At 41.5% G+C, this 17,818-nt stretch overlaps 1 protein-coding gene and 1 pseudogene across 1 annotated transcript; both read right to left on the bottom strand.

Moving 5' to 3' along the window:
• Positions 1-585: 585 nt before the first annotated feature.
• LOC136420489 (uncharacterized) lies at positions 586-7,134 on the bottom strand. Its single transcript, XM_066407443.1, has 11 exons — positions 6,521-7,134; positions 6,069-6,172; positions 5,602-5,669; positions 4,891-5,006; positions 4,632-4,741; positions 4,307-4,423; positions 3,855-3,947; positions 3,518-3,618; positions 2,984-3,139; positions 2,115-2,234; positions 586-1,823 (listed from the first exon to the last, which is right to left on the bottom strand). Exons 1-11 carry the CDS (start codon positions 7,132-7,134, stop codon positions 1,554-1,556), a joined length of 1,869 nt encoding a protein of 622 aa, XP_066263540.1. The 3' UTR covers positions 586-1,553.
• Positions 7,135-10,336: 3,202 nt separating this feature from the next.
• On the bottom strand, positions 10,337-11,759 carry LOC136420287 (uncharacterized; annotated as a pseudogene).
• Positions 11,760-17,818: the final 6,059 nt, after the last annotated feature.

Genomic DNA, 17,818 nt, shown 5'->3' with positions numbered 1-17,818 from the left:
CATAAAGGAACTGGACAATTCTTATGAAAAATTAGCTCAAGATCCCTCAAGTTTCGTAACTTGACGAAGAGGGGAGGGGGGCGTATTGTTTACGTTGGAAATATTTTGTAGTTCACGCGTTGAAGCAGTGTGATATTTATCGGGTCCCTACCAATTTGAATCACTCCCCGGTTTCCTCAGAAGGGTGGTGTTTTCCTAAAGGATTCTAAGTTGATTTCCAGTGGCATTTTACTATAAAGTTTGCATGCATCGTCGTAAAGCCAACTTCTAAAGGGGGGGGGGGGGCGTGCTGTTTTCGTTGGAACCTTGTAGTTCACGCGTTGACATGGTTGAAGCAGTGTAATATTTATCAGGCCCCTACCAGGTACCATTACCTCCAATAATTTTATAGGAAATTGGGCAGATCTGTAGATTCTTTTTACCCCAAATGTTGGATGTTTTTAGTCTACATTCCAAATAACGTTGAGGTTACATAACATTTATGGTATTTTGTTGTTGGCAAAATTAATTTTTTACCTTTGATAACTTACTAGTATGTGTTTTGCTTGTTGTACACTTGGATACATATGAAAAATAACACTCAAATAGTGTTAAACAACATCAATTCCTATATTTACATCTCCTTATGCCTAATACAGAACATTAGAACATTATAACATTCTATGTCATGGAATCACCTTAGAAATGGAGAAGCACTTGAACTGACAAATTTTAATGTAGTTGTACTTGAATCAAGTGTCACTTTTATGGTAAGTTACAATAGCCTTACAGCAATTGCTTTTAACACCTACGTTCTCACTTTCAAAGTCTCACAAAGTCTCCACTCGCATATAAAAAGCTTTAACGTTATACATCTACAAAAGAACAATGGTCTTACTATAAGTCACATAAAAAAAGGAACAATATAACATCACTAACTTTAGATGAAGAGTTGACAAGTAGAGTAACACACAATAATCTTGCTGCACTTTTCACATTTGAGCAACTTTTCACTCCCACACCCACCAACATCAATTCCTATATTTGCATCTACTTATGCCTAACACAGAACATTATAAGGTAAACATGTCATATACTGTATAATGGAATCTCCTTGAAATGGAGAAGCACTTGAACTGCCAAGTTTTACTGTAGTTGTACTTGAATCAAGTGTCATTTTTATAGTAAGTTACAATAGCCGTACTGCATCTGTGCCTGTAACACAGCTTATCTAGCATAATTGCTTTTAACACCTACATCCTCACTTGCAAAGTCTCACAAAGTCTCCACTCGCATGACTTTAACGTTATACATCTACAAAAGAACAATGGTCTTAGTCAGATAAAAAAAATGCACAATATAACAGCACTAACTTTAGATGATGAGTTGACAAGTAGAATAACACACAATAATCTTGCTGCACTTTTCACACTTGGGCAACTTTTCACTCCCCACCCTGACATGGGTCCAGCCAAAAAATAGTACACCAGTCACATGAACATAACCAAATATAGTCAATAATACATGCTAAGTTAGTCATCTACACAAAAAATGTTGTCATGATACATGATAAACTACTCGTCAGATGAAGAGTAGCCACTGCCACTGTCATCAGCATCTGAAAATCTGTCCCCATCTTCATGCTGCACGTCTTGCCTGGCACGCCTGGGGGGGAGGGCAGGAAGATCTTCATTGTGCCGTACCCTGCCCACAAACGTCCCCTCGATGTCATGGAGGAAGGTGTTTGTCTTGGCCACCAAGACCCTTTGGCCCTCGTTTTGCCTGGGGTTGGCCACACTGTACTTGACGTATCTTGACGTTGCATGTCGGTCGACATGCTCATTCTGGAAAAGATATAATCACAGTTACAACTTGAATAAGACCTGCTTGCACAGTTTTTTTTTTTTATTCTTAAATTTGCTCTCTATTACTATGTTACTGTCAAATTCTGTTTTCCATATTGGCAAGTACTAGTACATTGTATTGGTGTATAATTCCCTTACCCCAGATTTAACTGATATACTGGTAATGGACATATCTGATCTAACATAGCTAAAGTATACATACTTACCCCAGATTTAACTGATATACTGGTAATGGACATATCTGATCTAACATAGCTAAAGTATACGTACCCAGTCAAGAATAGCCAAACCCATCCGCAGCCCATAGTTCATAGATCCAAAGAAAATCCTTTTATCCAGGTACTGTAGACAAGCGTTGTTGAAGGATTCTACGTATAATGTGTCACGGCACTGAAATGGTAGGAAAAAAACATACTCTAGTTACATCTGAGAAAATTGCAGCTAACAAAATCATATTCAACAGCATAGTTCCGGTTATTCTGTATTGTATTCTGGTTATCTCAGTAATATCACACCACATTATATTGTCATTCCTGTGTCTTTCTTTGTATGTATGTTTGTATGTCACTTGTCCTGAACATATCAGAATCCTTGGAAACTCTTTACCTCCAGGAACATCACGTCAAGAGCTGAAGACTGAAGACAGAGTGTGAATATCAAATCTACAAAGTCTCAGTACTCAGCACCGGGTACAGCTATCTAAGTCTTAGTCAAGTTCACTTGACAGCTAAAATCTAATAACTAAAAAAGTTTAAGATTTTCCATGAAAGGCCACTTCCTGGAAGTCTGTTGGTAGCAATAAAACATGATGGTTGTTTGAATGAAAGCCTGGTCCAAACCTGATGAAGTGAAGATGTGTCTGTACCAGAGACATACAACGACATACAACAGCGAAAGGTAAGTCAGGTTTCCTTTCCTTTTAAATAAGTATACATGTACCAAGATGGCAAGAGTAAGATCTTGATTATTGATACTTGAAGGCATCAAGCATAATGATTGTTTCACACTAACAACCTATTATTCATTTGTTTGTGATTAAAGTAAGATATTTGAAAAATGACTTTACACCTATAAAAATGGACTCCCCCCTCCCATGATCCTCTTGGTCTACTCCCAAGGAAAATAACTGGTCACATTACCCGCACATAGTCAGATGCATGTTTGTAGACATCCTGGGAAGTGATGAACGTCCGTAGCAGATCCACTGCACGTTGGTCTGTCAGGATTAACTTTGTAGGCAGGTAGTTCTGGTCACGCCGGCACCTGGAGCCCTCATGACAGTTTTGGTGCTGGTTCTGTTGACATACAAATGACATATACTGAGCCGTTGTTCCTACCTTACCAGGTTACACCCTCTTGCTGAAGCCATGGTCCTCATTGAACCCCCCTCCCCCCATGGACAAACATCATCATCATAACCTTCTTTACCTGTAGATTTGTATTATCCTCATACACATTGTTTTGTAACACAAATCTAGGAACCTAGGCTTTGTTATGTATACGCTGCTGTAAACTGACGAAGCAATTTGTTATACTCAGCAAGTCCCCATGAACATACAATAGACCATGTTCTGTCTGCAATTGTTCTGCAAATTACAAGTCATAGATGGGTTTCATGAGTCCTAATTCATATCATGTTGTTGATTCCCCACAGAAACACATGTTGGACCCACCCGGTAGTGGTCTACTATGTTCAGTAGTGACTCTCGTAGCACCTGCTCACTGCCGCCGCACCTGGCCATGCACCAATAAAAGTGGGTCTTCACTGGTGCACCTATAGGTAAGATAATATTATTTTACAGTGTACTGTACCTTGGATTACATGAATTACAAATTTATGTGCATTTGCCAAAGACTCAATTGTCACTCCAATATCTATGTTCTATTCATGATCACACAGGGGTAACAGGTGCATGTTTGAATAGTGTTTGATCACATATTGAGCCATTCTACTAAATTGTTGCAGCTACAGATAAGTTTTCCAACACACTGGTAATTAGAAATACGTACCTTTATCAGCCAGTTCGGCATGCCAGGTGACACCCTCAGTCCTCTTGGCACCATGGGAGACTTTCTTGAATTTTCGTGCAATGCCCTTGGTAGCTGGGGTTGATGGAGAAGGAATTTATGTACTGTATCTATCATTTATGTCAAGAAGCTAATTGATGTAATACAGTGGTCATGTTATTGATGAAAGTACAAATGTTGCCATTTTCCATAGCTCTAACAACAGGACAATAACACAACTTTGTTAATAGTACTCCTATAATGAAACATTTCCCTGCCAAACACTGTTTCAAGTAGAAAAATTTACTAGTATTTTCAAGTGAAACAATAAAGCTCAAAACCAATGAGTCAAAATTGGTTTGACAAAGGAGGTTCAAATCAAATTTAGATTTTAACCTCCTTGGTTTGACAGTCATTGCCATGAAATTGTATGTTTGCCATGCTCTTTGTCTTACCATGCCAGGTGTCGTTGGAGTTCGTTGTTTTGGAGCCATCAGGATATGGTTGTCGGTCCCGGATGAGTTTGTTGATCACATTACTCCTGTCATGGGCATGGTCCACAATCTGGACACCTGTCACAACACAATACTATTATGAGACAATAGCATTTAAAATCATGACTGGGATCAAGGAAAGGAAAATTCTGTTATTGCATACTAGTACATTCTAAACGAGGTGTCTCTTCTGCAATCTGGGCTTTATTATGCATTGATTGTTACCATGTAAGGTGTACTGTGATTATTGTTTTTTTTTTCATCAGAGCAAATACTGTCTACAAACCTAGTTCATCAAAGCGATCATACAGCTTCTTGGTCCCCCTCATCTCGTGCCTCTGGCTGGACACTTCTTCAGCTTTCGTCACCGGAGCGTATCCCAGCACACGATGTTTGCTGAGAAGATGTGGAAGAAATTCAGAGATGAAGAACAATGCAACTATCTTCAGAACTTGAGCAGCAAAATAGTTACTGTCACTGTCAACCACTACTATCTACTTCAATGTGATATGTCTTGTCAAAATATACTTTTACAGTTGACCTACGTCTGACCCAACGCCATTATGTCGGAGCGATGTGAATTCCTCCGCTGGGCATGTCTGGCATCTGTCACAATGCTCAGCTTGGATTCCTCTTCTTCTTGCTCTCCATCTCCAATTTCCTACAAGAGTCAGAGTTATGTTGTAAATTACAGGCATACTTTTTATGTATCTATCTATACATATGCAATGAGTGTTCTGCTATCAGCACCCCTACAATAGGGATCTATTCAAACTACAAACCAATGCAAGAAGTTCCAAAGCATGTTAGCAGCGATTATTACATTGTTAGCATATGTTGGACATATATAGGTACAATTTTATAAATATATGTATTGTATATTTATTCCATGAATTCTTGGGTCGACTCCAGCCTGGGCATGTTGTAAGGGATTGCATTCGTCATTTCGGATGGTGATGCATAGACGGTGGCCCCATGTATGAGGGAGCTTGAGGCATTAGCCTCTACACGTAGAAGAACCCAACACACTTATCGAGCAGATTAGGGGCAGCCCAGTGTGCTTGGCCAAAAACATGAGCTGTAGCAAAACTGCATCGCACTACCACTAGGTACTTGGAAAAGCATCATGCTTCACCTAAATTGAGGATGTCATTGCTTTACTTTTACTTTACTATATTTATACACCGCACCTATTGTCCAGCTATTGGAAAATAAAAACTTGTTGTCTTTTACAAAATGCAAGCAGAATGACCTACCTCATCCATAGCTTTTTCCATGGACGCCGTCACCATGGCATCCACGACTTCACTGTACAGTATCATAGCTGTAAAGGGGAGAGTAGAGGTCATCAAAAATTTCAGTTTCATATTCTCCAATGGATGCTTTTGATTTGATCAGCAATTATCTATGATAATCAATACCATGGAATACAACGCTTTACAGGTACATGTAGATGAAAAGCTAACATAGGATTATTCAAAGAGTTACAAGATCAATTTTTTCTATAGTTTTGTGCAATTCAACCTCAATAGTAGAGCTCTTTTTTATGTACTAGTTAGTAGTGCTAAATGTAAATCTATGAGCATGTTGGACTAATTCTGCACATCTATTAGAAGAAGTGCTAATGTTTCATTACTGTACAACGTCGTAGATATCTATCAGATATGAAAATAACTACACAAATACTGTGTGGTGACAAACAAGAGGCAAATAATATCCTTACACTTCTTCAGCTTGTCATCAGATAGCTTGCCGATTCCTGCGGCTTTACATATCCTTTGATACTGGTTTGGCAAGATGCCGCTGGATAAGTATCCATGTGCTATCCTGTGACAGGAAAAATATACATCCTTTAGCTATCAAAATGTAAACAGGTAGCAGGTGCCTTATAGAATATATAAGTCGCTTTTGAAGGACAACACTTTTAAACTTTTCGTTACTTTCTTTTGTTTCCATTGTATTTTTTATCAGTATTGCATTGAAAATGTGAGGGGCTTCTCTTCAGATGTACCCTGTTTGAAAGCATCCCTATTGAGACAGCTAATGATGTAGCTATTTGCAAAGGGCGACCCACGAGATAATAACAAACTCATTTTTTTTTTAGCCCATACTTCCGACCGTGCAACACCCCTTTCCCGGGTCAATTTCATAAATTGATGAGGATATCGTACTTACCTCAAGTTCACAAGAAATGGTTTCCCGACGTGGGGTGAGGACGTCCACCGGTAGATGCACCCTCGTCGACACTGTATCTTGACGACAGCGACGTGGCCAATGTACGTGACCTTCCTCAATGTGAGCGCCTCGGGGCACCGTGGCTTTCCGTGTTTTTCTGGGTCAGGGCTGGATACTGGCTCGTCGTGCTGGCTGACGGTGGCCAGCAGGTATCGCAGTGAATCTTCGGCGACTACGAAGAGCCCTTGCCTTTCCCTCCCAACGGGACAGGGTTGAAAATCGCAAAGGGGGGCGGTGCCGGACGATAAAAAACGTTCCCTCGTTGACACGTAGCAGTCCATGAGGGTGTCAATCATGTCCGTGTTAGTCGTTGCGTCGACGCCTCCCATCAGCGTCTTTACTTGCTTGATTTTCTCTTCCATCCTATCTCTCTGCGCCTCGCCCTCTTCCTTCGTGTCTGCAGGAAACAGACACTCCAGTGTCTTTCTGACGGACCGTTTCGTTTGGGAAATTCTCCCATTCTTCAATGTCTTCTTCCGCGACAGCGGATCGTTGACATCGTTGCCATTGATGGTCGCGAGAGGTGGCCTTGGGGGTAGGCCACCTTCAGCCATGACTGCTACAGAAAACGCGTTTGTGAATATCGACCGAGCGATGTGAAGTTGAGAGTGGAGTAGAGGCCAAATTTGGCGCCCTTTCCCTTTTTATAGTAAGTAGTCGAGGGATCATGGGAAGAATTATTTTTATGTGAAGTCGATACAATGAATGCTGTTGTGTTGTATTTATTAAAGGCAGTTGAATAATACTCATATTTGTGTAATGTTGCGACATTATCCCTTTGCAAGAGCTTAGAAAGATTTTTGACCTCGGTGCTTTGCATATTGTTGGAGTGACAAGTATAACACCTTCATCTGCTGGAAGAAGCATTTAGGCGGGAATGCGGCGCTTTTCGGGTATGATGGGAACATATTTTTTTGTTAAAAAAATCATAACTGAAAATGATTAATCGGTATAGTGTTTCATATATTGTTGACAATCAAAGGGGCACGCGCTTGTGAAGAATAGCGTCACTATTCCTGTAGAACATCTTGAAAAGCGTGTATCAGCTTGACCTCTGAGATAGGAAAGTATTGTTCATGAGACGATCCTGGTGGGGAGTGTCACACCTCGCTCCAAAGAGGTCAGGCTGACTTCCTGTTCCCGCCAAAATTTCCTGGTACAGTGTCAGAGAATGGCGGGCAGAAAGCACATCACGTTTTGTGTAACTCCCGACGGTGAAGAGTACATGCGAGGTTTTATCGATCATTTTGGCTTTGGAGACGGTGATGTGGTCGAAGTCAGCAGTGTGCCGCACTCCGAGCATCCCCAAGAAGCACCTCCCGGCGCCAACCCACCCCAGAACCCACCCGAACCACAAGCCGACCCCCAGGACGACCCACTTCCCCCACCCCCACCCGCCGATCAGGCAGGTCTTGCTGCCCTGATCCCCCAGGCAGACGGGGTTGCTGAGTGTCCACGATGTCTTTGTAAACCGTGTGTGACAACCCCTGAGCCTTTGTGGTTGGGTCAGCAGCCTGCTTGTGAGGAAAACGCGGCCTTGAGAAAGGTAAAGTACAAAACTTTCTGGGCAACTATGGCCAACATGATGCCCAGCCCCTGGTACGATGACCGTTACTTGAGGAGAAAAGATCAGAAGCTGGCAGAAGACATCGCCCTGGAACCCGCCGCAAGACGACTGGTCATCGCTGGCGGTGGGACGGTCCGTGAGATCATGCCAAAGTGTGTTTTGAAGCTGGTACGCGGCAGATTCCCTAACCCACGGGGAAAAGCTTATCTCGGCCACAAGTGGGTGTGAAAGTTTTCCTGGAGAAATTGTATCCACCGGCCCTTTTCAGGGCCACCACTTCTGACACAAAGAGCTATATCTATCAACATCATGACTCATTTTATTCGTTTTTATCTTGTACAGTTACATTTGTATTTTTGAAAGCTTTTGTTGTAGTCAACAGCAGCACATTTTTCCCATAATGTGCTGTAGTGGACAATATTCTCTGACCTAAACACGCAATATTTTGTTGCATAAACTCGCTGACAGGTACGTATAACTGTAGTTACGTTACTGGAAATCCAAGGCCGTGTTAGAAACACTAACAGAGGAGCAACGCTGTTGTGTAGGGTGGTAGGTACTGTGCTGAAAGGAGCGTTGAGGTAAGTGATTTTGCACAATGATTGAGCTATATTCATCTTTCTTCACGGGGTGGAATGTAAACAGACAGACGTGTTAGATTGGTCAAAGGTCACGACCTCCGAACCGTAAACAGGAAGTCATTTGCATATTTCGGTTGACGGGAATTTTGAAAGTTTGAAAAGCGAGTTTCATTGTATCACATTTGAGGCTGTCTCGGGGCAAAAAGTATCCATTTTCTAACTCAGCCAAGCCTATAGATTACGATTGTAAAGAAGAACAATTCTTGATGGGAAGATCGACGAAGGAAAATCTCGATAACCCGCCCGGTCGCGCTGACTATCCACAAAAAATTATATTAGTACTAGTATTCAGTTACCACAGTCAAGCACCCTGTGTTTGAATCTCGTCATACTTTTGCCTCTGATTTTAGATCAGAGCAAGCTGCTTTTATTAGTAGAACTACTTCATTGTCAAAATAACCCATTCAACTCCGTTACAAATCATTGAATATACTCGCAAACATCGCACCGACGGTATAACGTTATATAGGGTGGTGGCTTTCGCGAGGCGTGCGCTGCGGTGAGTAACGGTTTCCTGTTGACTTGTATGTATAAACGGCTCAAAGTCCTTCAGACTTTTGTCGTGTTTTTCCCCGTAATATGTCGGCACTAAGTCGGGAATTACTCCTTTCTGTGGGTTTATTCAATATACCACACCACATCGTCACACATGCATTTGAAATGTTTGAAAACCCCCAGTACTTGTGGCTAGACGGGTGTATGGTTTACCGAAGCGTTCTGGCTATTTACCCGGCGGTCGCGGCACATTTCACCGCGCGGGACTGTACTGCGGGCCGGGGCAAGCTGCCTTATAGCGTCAGGCTGCAGCTACGCCCTTGAATTTTATTTCGGTGACATTTGCCGTTTGAAGTTTGACACATACTGATCATACAAAAACCAGTGAAGTTGTTCTATCAGTGGGTAGCGTAACTTTTGAAGTACATAGTACAACCGGAGCTCTCCGCGATGTGAACACCACGAAGGTTTATGTTAGACTGAGGGCTGGTTGTTTATGTTTCGCCTTTTATCGGGTTGGGTCAGGTCATTATATAGTACAGGCATGCTCTTTAAGTTCATGCCAAAAGGCTAATTGCAGACATGTACAAAAAGAACACAACACGGTGTATTCCGCAACATCCGAGGCACCAGCCCGACCGCGAGTCGGATCCGACCCGAGGGAGGGCTGGGACCAAGGGTGATACGGAATACACCGTGTTGTGTTTTATATATGTCATTCCTGCGTCGCAGAACATTAATTTGATTGCCAATCTACTGAACGAAGGGAGAGAATCCGAGACATTCTGCGTCAACAACTTTATTTCATACGAGAAACATCAATTCGAGAAATGATTCGGGGAAAAAAACTCGATTCGATGGCATCTGTGAGTTTAGTTGCCCTTGCTTTGTAACGTTAACAAATTACATACAAAAACACGTTATTTCTAAAAGTTGTACGCTTTAACACACGTACAAAAACAGAATGTTGATCTCCTGCGAAGCTTGTGCGTTATGAGATGACTCGCCGATGTGGATGGTGCCCCCTTGAATCGTGGCGCCAACGAAGCTGATCTAGATTGCTGGCTGTGTGGAGGACAATGCCGGTGCTGAAGGTGCGGATGGTTTACAGCTTTCTGCGCTTCCCATCAGGATGTAACACATCTTCCTCTGCTGGTCTTCAGTCGCGAACGAATAACTGTTCACAGATTGTAGAATCCGGTGACCTGACAGCTGGACGTTTCGAGTAGGGGGAACGTTGGCCGCTACCAGCGTCAGCATCATGTTCGTCCTCGCGCTGTGGCTTACCTTTCGGCCAGTGAGTCCTACTTTTTCCGATAAAGTAGACATGATTGTTCCGATCCTATTCTTACCCATCGGCGCGTTTATGTACAAGACTCGGTTCATGCCAAGAAATAATGGCGATGTAGGGTTCATCTGCGTCATTGGTCGACGTTTCCTGTATTCTCTGTATAAGTTGACCGGGCAGAGTGGACTCTCTGGGCAGGCGTCGGCTCGGGGCCTGAATGGCCGGAAATCGGAAGTGACACCGGTCCTTGTCTTGGTTGCCCGCTTGCTGAATTTCAACATACTGCGTCCCCCGCCCCAAAAGCATACTGTTGTGCTCTGCCCTGGACCTCATCCCAAACAAAATAGTATTGTTGAGCCAGAGACCACTGATGAGGGTCTCGGGGTTGTACGGTCTAATAAGCTTCTACTCCTCCAAAATCTTAATTTCGGCTTTGCTCAACGGGTTCGCGTGGTTTGGTCTGTTGCCCTTTCCCCCCGTTTTTAAGCTCTTCCGCTTCGCCACAAGACATTCGTGGGAGTGTGCAAACCTTTTGTTGGTTACGATCTCTGCTGGGTAGGACTTCGGATCGGGTAATTTGTTTTTATCACCAAAGCGCAGGAGTCCAAAATAAGCATATTTGGTGCAACAAGGCCTGAAAATTAACAAGATCATTTTTAAGCCGAAAATACAACAAAATCAAAAAAAATCATTTACAAAATCATATTCAAGGGTTGTCGTTTTCTGTCAGATCGGATTCGTTAAGCTGGAAAAAGTCGACAAGAGAGGACACGGCGGGATGATCTGTGACATGCGAGTGTCCCAAACATGGCGGGATGCTGGTGTTTACGAGATGATGCACGCGCACGTCTTCGAGTTTGCAAGAAACGAAATAGGCATGAATTATATCCGCACCAAAGTCAACAACTATCCGGAGGGAACAAATGTGAAAGAGATTGGCAAACTGGTGAATTGTTTTTTCCCTTTTTCTCGACTGAAGATGAAGACAAAGCCTAACACTGCTACTACAATATTCAATATTTAGATGATGCATCCGAGAAATATAAATAAATACTATCCGAGATGTATTGTTCTTGCGCAATTGCAAGACAACAACGAATAGAAGTATGAAACAGCGCACTCTTGGTTTCATTTGGGAAATACCTTACCTTGGATACAGCCGGGAACCACATGATTCACGAAGGTCATGTTTCTGTATCTCCGATATCCGGGACCCATAGGTTTTTAGTGTTTTGGACAATACAATGCAAACAGAAGCATCGAGGTACAGTGTATAAAGGTAATGATTCTTGTCTGTTGTAACCCAAAATAGACGGATATTTCACATGTTTCAGGGGTACATCTTTTGAGGGTGACGCCGCAACCCTGCGAGACACGCTCCGTTCTGTTCAGGGAATAGAAGAACTTCCCCTCTCTTCCGTGGTTCCCGGTGTCGGTGAGAACGTCTCCACTATAGGCCTTTTCTTTGCAGATAGGGGCTCTTATAAATTGTGCAGAAGTAACCTCAAAGGCTTAGACGATGACAACTGTGTGTTTGTCAATGATAACAAGCCTATCCAAAGTAGTAGCATCGGCAGTGCCTTTGCCTGTGATAGGGCAACGTTTTCCGAAATTAAGGTAAACTGTAAAGATATCGGGCTTGTGAAAATCACATTCTCAAACAGATGCAAAGGGCTTGCCTTGTGGTTAAAGGGCAAATAGTGTTTTCTGTCTTGATGGTTTTCAAGATGAGATCAGGGTATTGGTTTAATCTTGGGGATATCGTCAGCTTTCATAACATTATACCCCCGAGAATCTGGAGAAAGCCACATATTGAAACGTCTTATTGGGTGTTAACTGTCATGAGTATCTGTCTATCTAAAGTGTTCATGCCTCTGGGATTACCGATGGTGCATTTAGGAGAGCTTAAAAAGGTCATTGTATAACGGGGGGTGCCCAACCATCGGACGTTTTTTTACGCGCTGGAACTCACGGCGCTCCATTGCTGGTTGCCAGAGAGTGGTCAGGTTTTAATGAATGAATTTTGAACACATTCATCTAAAGACCATACTTGGACAAGAAATGTATTCATACTGTTCATGGGCCCTTCATGCTCCGCGTTACATGCGGAAGACGCTGTGAGACATTTTCACGAATGTACCTTCTGATTTAGTGCTACGCCAGATAGTGTGCCTAACTTAGTACGCTTTGGTAATTTTGCTCTCTTCGGAAGTTGGTGATGAAGATAGGGAAATGTAAATAAGGCTTGAAGTCTGCTATATTCTAGCTTTCTTTTGACCGGAAAATTTTGACTGTGTGCACTTCTAACGTCATGTGAGAAGGGCTATATCTATCGCATCCCAGCTCATGTTCCCACGGGAAATAGGCTACTACGCGGCCCGACGTACGTATTGATGCGGCCCGACTTACGAAATCATTACGAAAAAACGACACCGCTTACATCAACAATACTCCGTCTACTTATTGTGAAACATCTTCGCCATCTCTGTATTCAGTTTCCTTTTCATAGACGGTACACAATCACATGTTAGAGCGTAACAAAGCTGTGCGTTGAATCGTCCCGCCACCATCGCGGTCCAAAAAAATGGCGGGAAAACAACGTCGTCAGACGACAGCAATGTTTACGTTGTTTTTCTTTGGTCGGTTTTCTTCTCAACAAACACTTAAAGACCCAAATTTTTAGTGTTTTATGAAATTATTTTTCTTATGTGTATGATAGCTGTGTGACTTATGTATCTGCTTGGCACAGGTCGTATATTTAGGTGCCGGGCCGTCTAGCTACGCAGTGACCCTCTACTCAGCGTTGCCATCATTATTGTCAAAATACTACTTTTCGACAAAACAAGAAATGAATATGTACACATATGTTTTGAATATAAATGACAATTATGTGCATTAACTTGGGTTATTTACCTTCCTTATCAGCATAGTCATTGGACACAAACACGGCGTACTTATGCAAAATAAGATCAGTAAAAAATCCGTGCGATGTTCGGGCGCGTGCGAGGTTCGGGCGGCCCCCGTTATGTTTACGTGTTAACGTTACTGTCGGGTCCTTAGCAACCAGTGTTAAGCAAGACATACACTCAAATACTATATAAATAAGTTTTTTAGAATATATTTTATAGACTGGTGCGACAGTGTACTTTAATCTAACTAATGAGTCATTTCATGGTATCAAACCTTTGCGAGATTACCATATTGTTTATCTCTATAGGTTGGTGCCACTGTTTACTCTTATCCAACTGGTGTGTTTATATACTGATATCATCATATCTGATACATACAGTATTAAATAGTGATAGAATATATTATAATGGTGTTGATCTGATTCGACTTTCATTTTAAAAGGTTCCATAATTAGCTTACATCAGTATCAGCTAATCTTCCTATGGTACAGTACCTAATGTAACAGGACAGACATACATACATAAATAATAGCCTCCACTAGGCCTTCCTACGGGTATGGATCGTAAAATTAGGCAAACATTTTTAACTATTCTTTTTGCATTTATTGTATCATTTCCTGTAGTAAGAAGCATGGCATCAGTCATCTGCAACTCACCTTTTGGACCTAGTATGTGATGTTTGTGTCGAATGTCATTCTAACGTTAAACACATAACAGACAAATTTATAACATAATAGTAGTAGATAGTTGTCATGATCCTTCTCACCTAACAGCAACAAACCAATGTCTTTGTAGGAGCAATTCTCCGGCAGTTTCTGAATATTCCCCAGCATCTTTAATATCAGTGTGTGTTCAGTGTTTGTCTTTCAGGGTGGTCTTCCGCCAAAAGCAGGTTAACCTACAATCAGACATTCCACATGTAACAATGCGCAACAATGCCAAGGAAATCTACAAGCAAATCATGACGCAGGAGGACGGGCGAGCTCAGTTCAACGAGGACATCGGCTCCTCAATCATTTCCATGAAATTCTGGTTCGCTATCAGTTATCAGTTACTTCTGCGTCAGGCTCAAACTGGTAGGGCCGAAAGGGCAAATGCTGGCCCGATAGAGATGGCAAGAGATCGCCATGCGCCCGCGCTGTGTCACCGGTAGTCAACATCTGGTCTCATTGAGTGCAACTATAAAGAACGCTAACATCACAATGAAAAGAAAGACAAGAACTTCAAAGCGATTGGCACCATGTTATGTATTCTTCATTAAGTAATGTTGTTACAAATTGAATCATGGGGCCGGCACACTACAATTAATATCTTTGTTAATGTGGCTCCATAATATTTTGCCAGTAGGTTTGTAAATACACATACCACCACACAGTGAATGTTGGATAATGGATAATGGATCCCGATGAGTTGTGCATGTACACTTTTGTGCACCCTATATTGGAGCTGCGCACCTATTTTTTGGTGCATCAGTGCTCCAAGATATGTTTGAGGGCTACAAGGTAAAGGTATCATTGTACACGAACACTAGTATACAGAATATTTTTGAAATTTGAGTACCAGAAAGAAAATTAATACAATTGTACCTGATGTTTTACTTGCTTAAATTAGTAGGCAAGAATTACAAACAGAAGAGAGGAAGTAGGGTTTGTATGTACGTTTTGCTGATATTCTACTTTATTTTATGTCGTGCACCCAAAGTTATTTCTGTGCACCTGAATCTTTCTGCATTCTGTATCATAAACCTTTTCATCGTTTGAATGTAACGTTGGTTAACATAAAATCGCATTTTTTCCGATAATGTTTGATTGAAATCAATCTGGCAGAACAATAAACCATCATTTTCTCTGTTATTCTGTCAGTATCATGTACTATCTTTGCACTAATGCTATATATGTTAGATTTTAACTCTAGTCGTGCTGACACAATAATATTTCAACTTGAAACTAATTATAACGTCCGCCGCACGCAGAATGACAGTGCTCTTGGACAGGTGCGAACATTATTCCGGGAGAAAAGATTCGTCATTAATATATGCCGCAAATTAGCTTTTATACAGCAGCTGTTGTGCCCATCTTGACTTGAAGAGAGTGCCAAGGTCATATAAACGTGTCCGAACAAAAATAAACACACGACAAAACGGTCGTACCGCACACATCAGGCCTTCGGTAACATGCCGTTTGTTGAGTCGGTAGAACGTCACTCAAAGTCGACATCCACCGTCATGGCAACGTGTACATTATTCATGGAAAGTTAGCTGGATTCCGTAGCAATGGTAATCCTACTATGTCCATGTGTTCCTTGTTGTGTTAGGAGCAAACTTTGAGGAAAATATCGTCCTCAGTCCACTATTACACGCAACATTTAGACAAAAAAGTGTTCCTTACAAACCTTTGTCGTCTGCTTGACAACAAGATCCTGGGTAATAATATGGCGGCGAGAAAATACACGTGCTGTAGGTTGTAGCAACAAAGAGGAGTTTTGATGATTGATCACACTTAGAATCCAGTTGCAGGTTAGCAATAGAGATTGTAATAAGTTGTCTTGTAAATAATTATGTTTAGCAGGAAGCGGATATGACATTTGTCTTATAAACCAGCGAAAAACCGTGTAGTGTGATTTTCCCTCGAAGCCCTCAGACTGTGTCAATAAGGGACGGAGAGTTTTTGACGTCGCCAACTTCTGATGCATGGTTATCGAAGCTCTTCAGCCAGTGTTCTGAATACGTTAGTCTATCCGGTTTGCATTGCTGGCGTTACAACTGATTTTGCCTCTAGCACATTTCCCTAAAATAAACCGTTTCTAAAAATGGCGAATTTAAATACCCCGCGAATTTATGTTTACCAACGTTACATTTTTAGATTTTGCGCATTTTATAGAATTAGTTTTTGAATCTGTCTTTTTGCTGGTTACATTTTGTAGCTCTCCACATGGCGCTTTTTTTCGTCTGGATAATACTGAATCATCTTTTTCACTTAACAGATAAGAATACATTCTCATCGTGTGTAAATAACACCAGCTCAACTTCTAAATTTTCTCAATCTTGTAAAGCAGTGAATCATATACAGGGTGTTTGCACTGACGTGGTCATGGCGTAAGAATTGTCCGCCATGTTGGATTATTTGACTTATCAGAAGTTACGAGGTAAAGTAGAATCTGTATATTTTGCAACTGAGGTGTTACGCCACGGCTTTGACAATATGCACATGTATGATATCATGGGTCACGTTGATGAAGGTTACTATAGACATCTAGATAAACAATAGTCATATACAATTCAAACTCTACTACTGGATACTATTACCTATACATCTGTCTGCCCCTATCTGTTGACTCTCCAATATCAGCTACGCTGCCTCGAGACTCAGTGTTATGTGTTGTGACATTTACCAATAAATAAACAAATACTACTAGATAAATTACGGAGATTACTTACGGACGTATAGAGTGACATCCATCACTCTTCTTCAGCGTCACTAGAAACGACCGGAAGTAATACCCGTAATTTACTCAGTATTAGATTTGATTTGTATATGAGCGACATCTTGAGTCTGACGTCATCATTCAACATTGCGGATATGTCGTCACGTGCAGACACCCTATAGCATTTGACAATTGAATTACACTGGCTTTTCCATATCACAGCAGCATTAAATTGTTACTTATTACACAATGAAAAATCAATAGTTAAATCTTACAACAAGGAGTCTTGTTGAGTTTCATAGTATATATCATTATTTACGCATTATGAATCGTGAATCGGTACTTGATGAATTCAGAATTATTTACACATTTTGGTGGGTATAATTTATTATCTGAGTTTTTACAGCACTTTTGATATGTCATTTCATATGTTTGGCATGCTTTCCTTTCTTTTGGAGACTTATGACGAACAAATGCCCCATCATTATAATATTGTACCTAACGGTGCACTAGTGCATCTGCAGAGCTGGTGGATAAGAAAATGCCTCTTGATGCAGAATATGGTTTAAATCATCATTAATGCTTATGCTTATCGGACCGACAACACTGACTGGTGATGTCCTGATGCTATAGCGCATGTCTTAGGCCACTTTGCCATTTTTATCTTTTATCAGATATAGTTTTGGGTGTGTCTGTGTGTGTGTCTCTGTGTGTCTGTTTCCGGACTACTGTTGTAAGCATAACTTAAGAACCTCTTTGTTGATTACAATGATATTTGGTATGTGGGCAGGTATTGGGAAGCCGAAATTCAATGTTGATTTTGGGCCCCCTGGTATGTGACCTTGGTACTGCAGCAGAACAATTTTTTGTATCTTTTGACCTAGGTGTGCTATGGTCTTGTTAAACATAGTACTA

This window comes from Branchiostoma lanceolatum, chromosome 15 (genome assembly GCF_035083965.1).
Source record: "Branchiostoma lanceolatum isolate klBraLanc5 chromosome 15, klBraLanc5.hap2, whole genome shotgun sequence".
In the NCBI taxonomy this organism is placed as follows: Eukaryota; Metazoa; Chordata; class Leptocardii; order Amphioxiformes; family Branchiostomatidae; genus Branchiostoma; species Branchiostoma lanceolatum.
Note: the sequence above shows the minus strand (reverse complement) of the source record. Positions and strands in the feature narration are given on the sequence as shown.

Coding starts and splice junctions, on each gene's coding strand:
- LOC136420489 (XM_066407443.1), bottom strand. CDS start 7,134: ATGGCTGAAGGTGGCCTACCCCCAAGGCCACCTCTCGCGACCATCAAT. Junction 4,742..4,890: donor ATAATGGCGTTGGGTCAGAC/GTAGGTCAACTG, acceptor ACATCTTCTCAG/CAAACATCGTGTGCTGGGAT. Junction 2,235..2,983: donor ATGCATCTGACTATGTGCGG/GTAATGTGACCA, acceptor CTACCATTTCAG/TGCCGTGACACATTATACGT.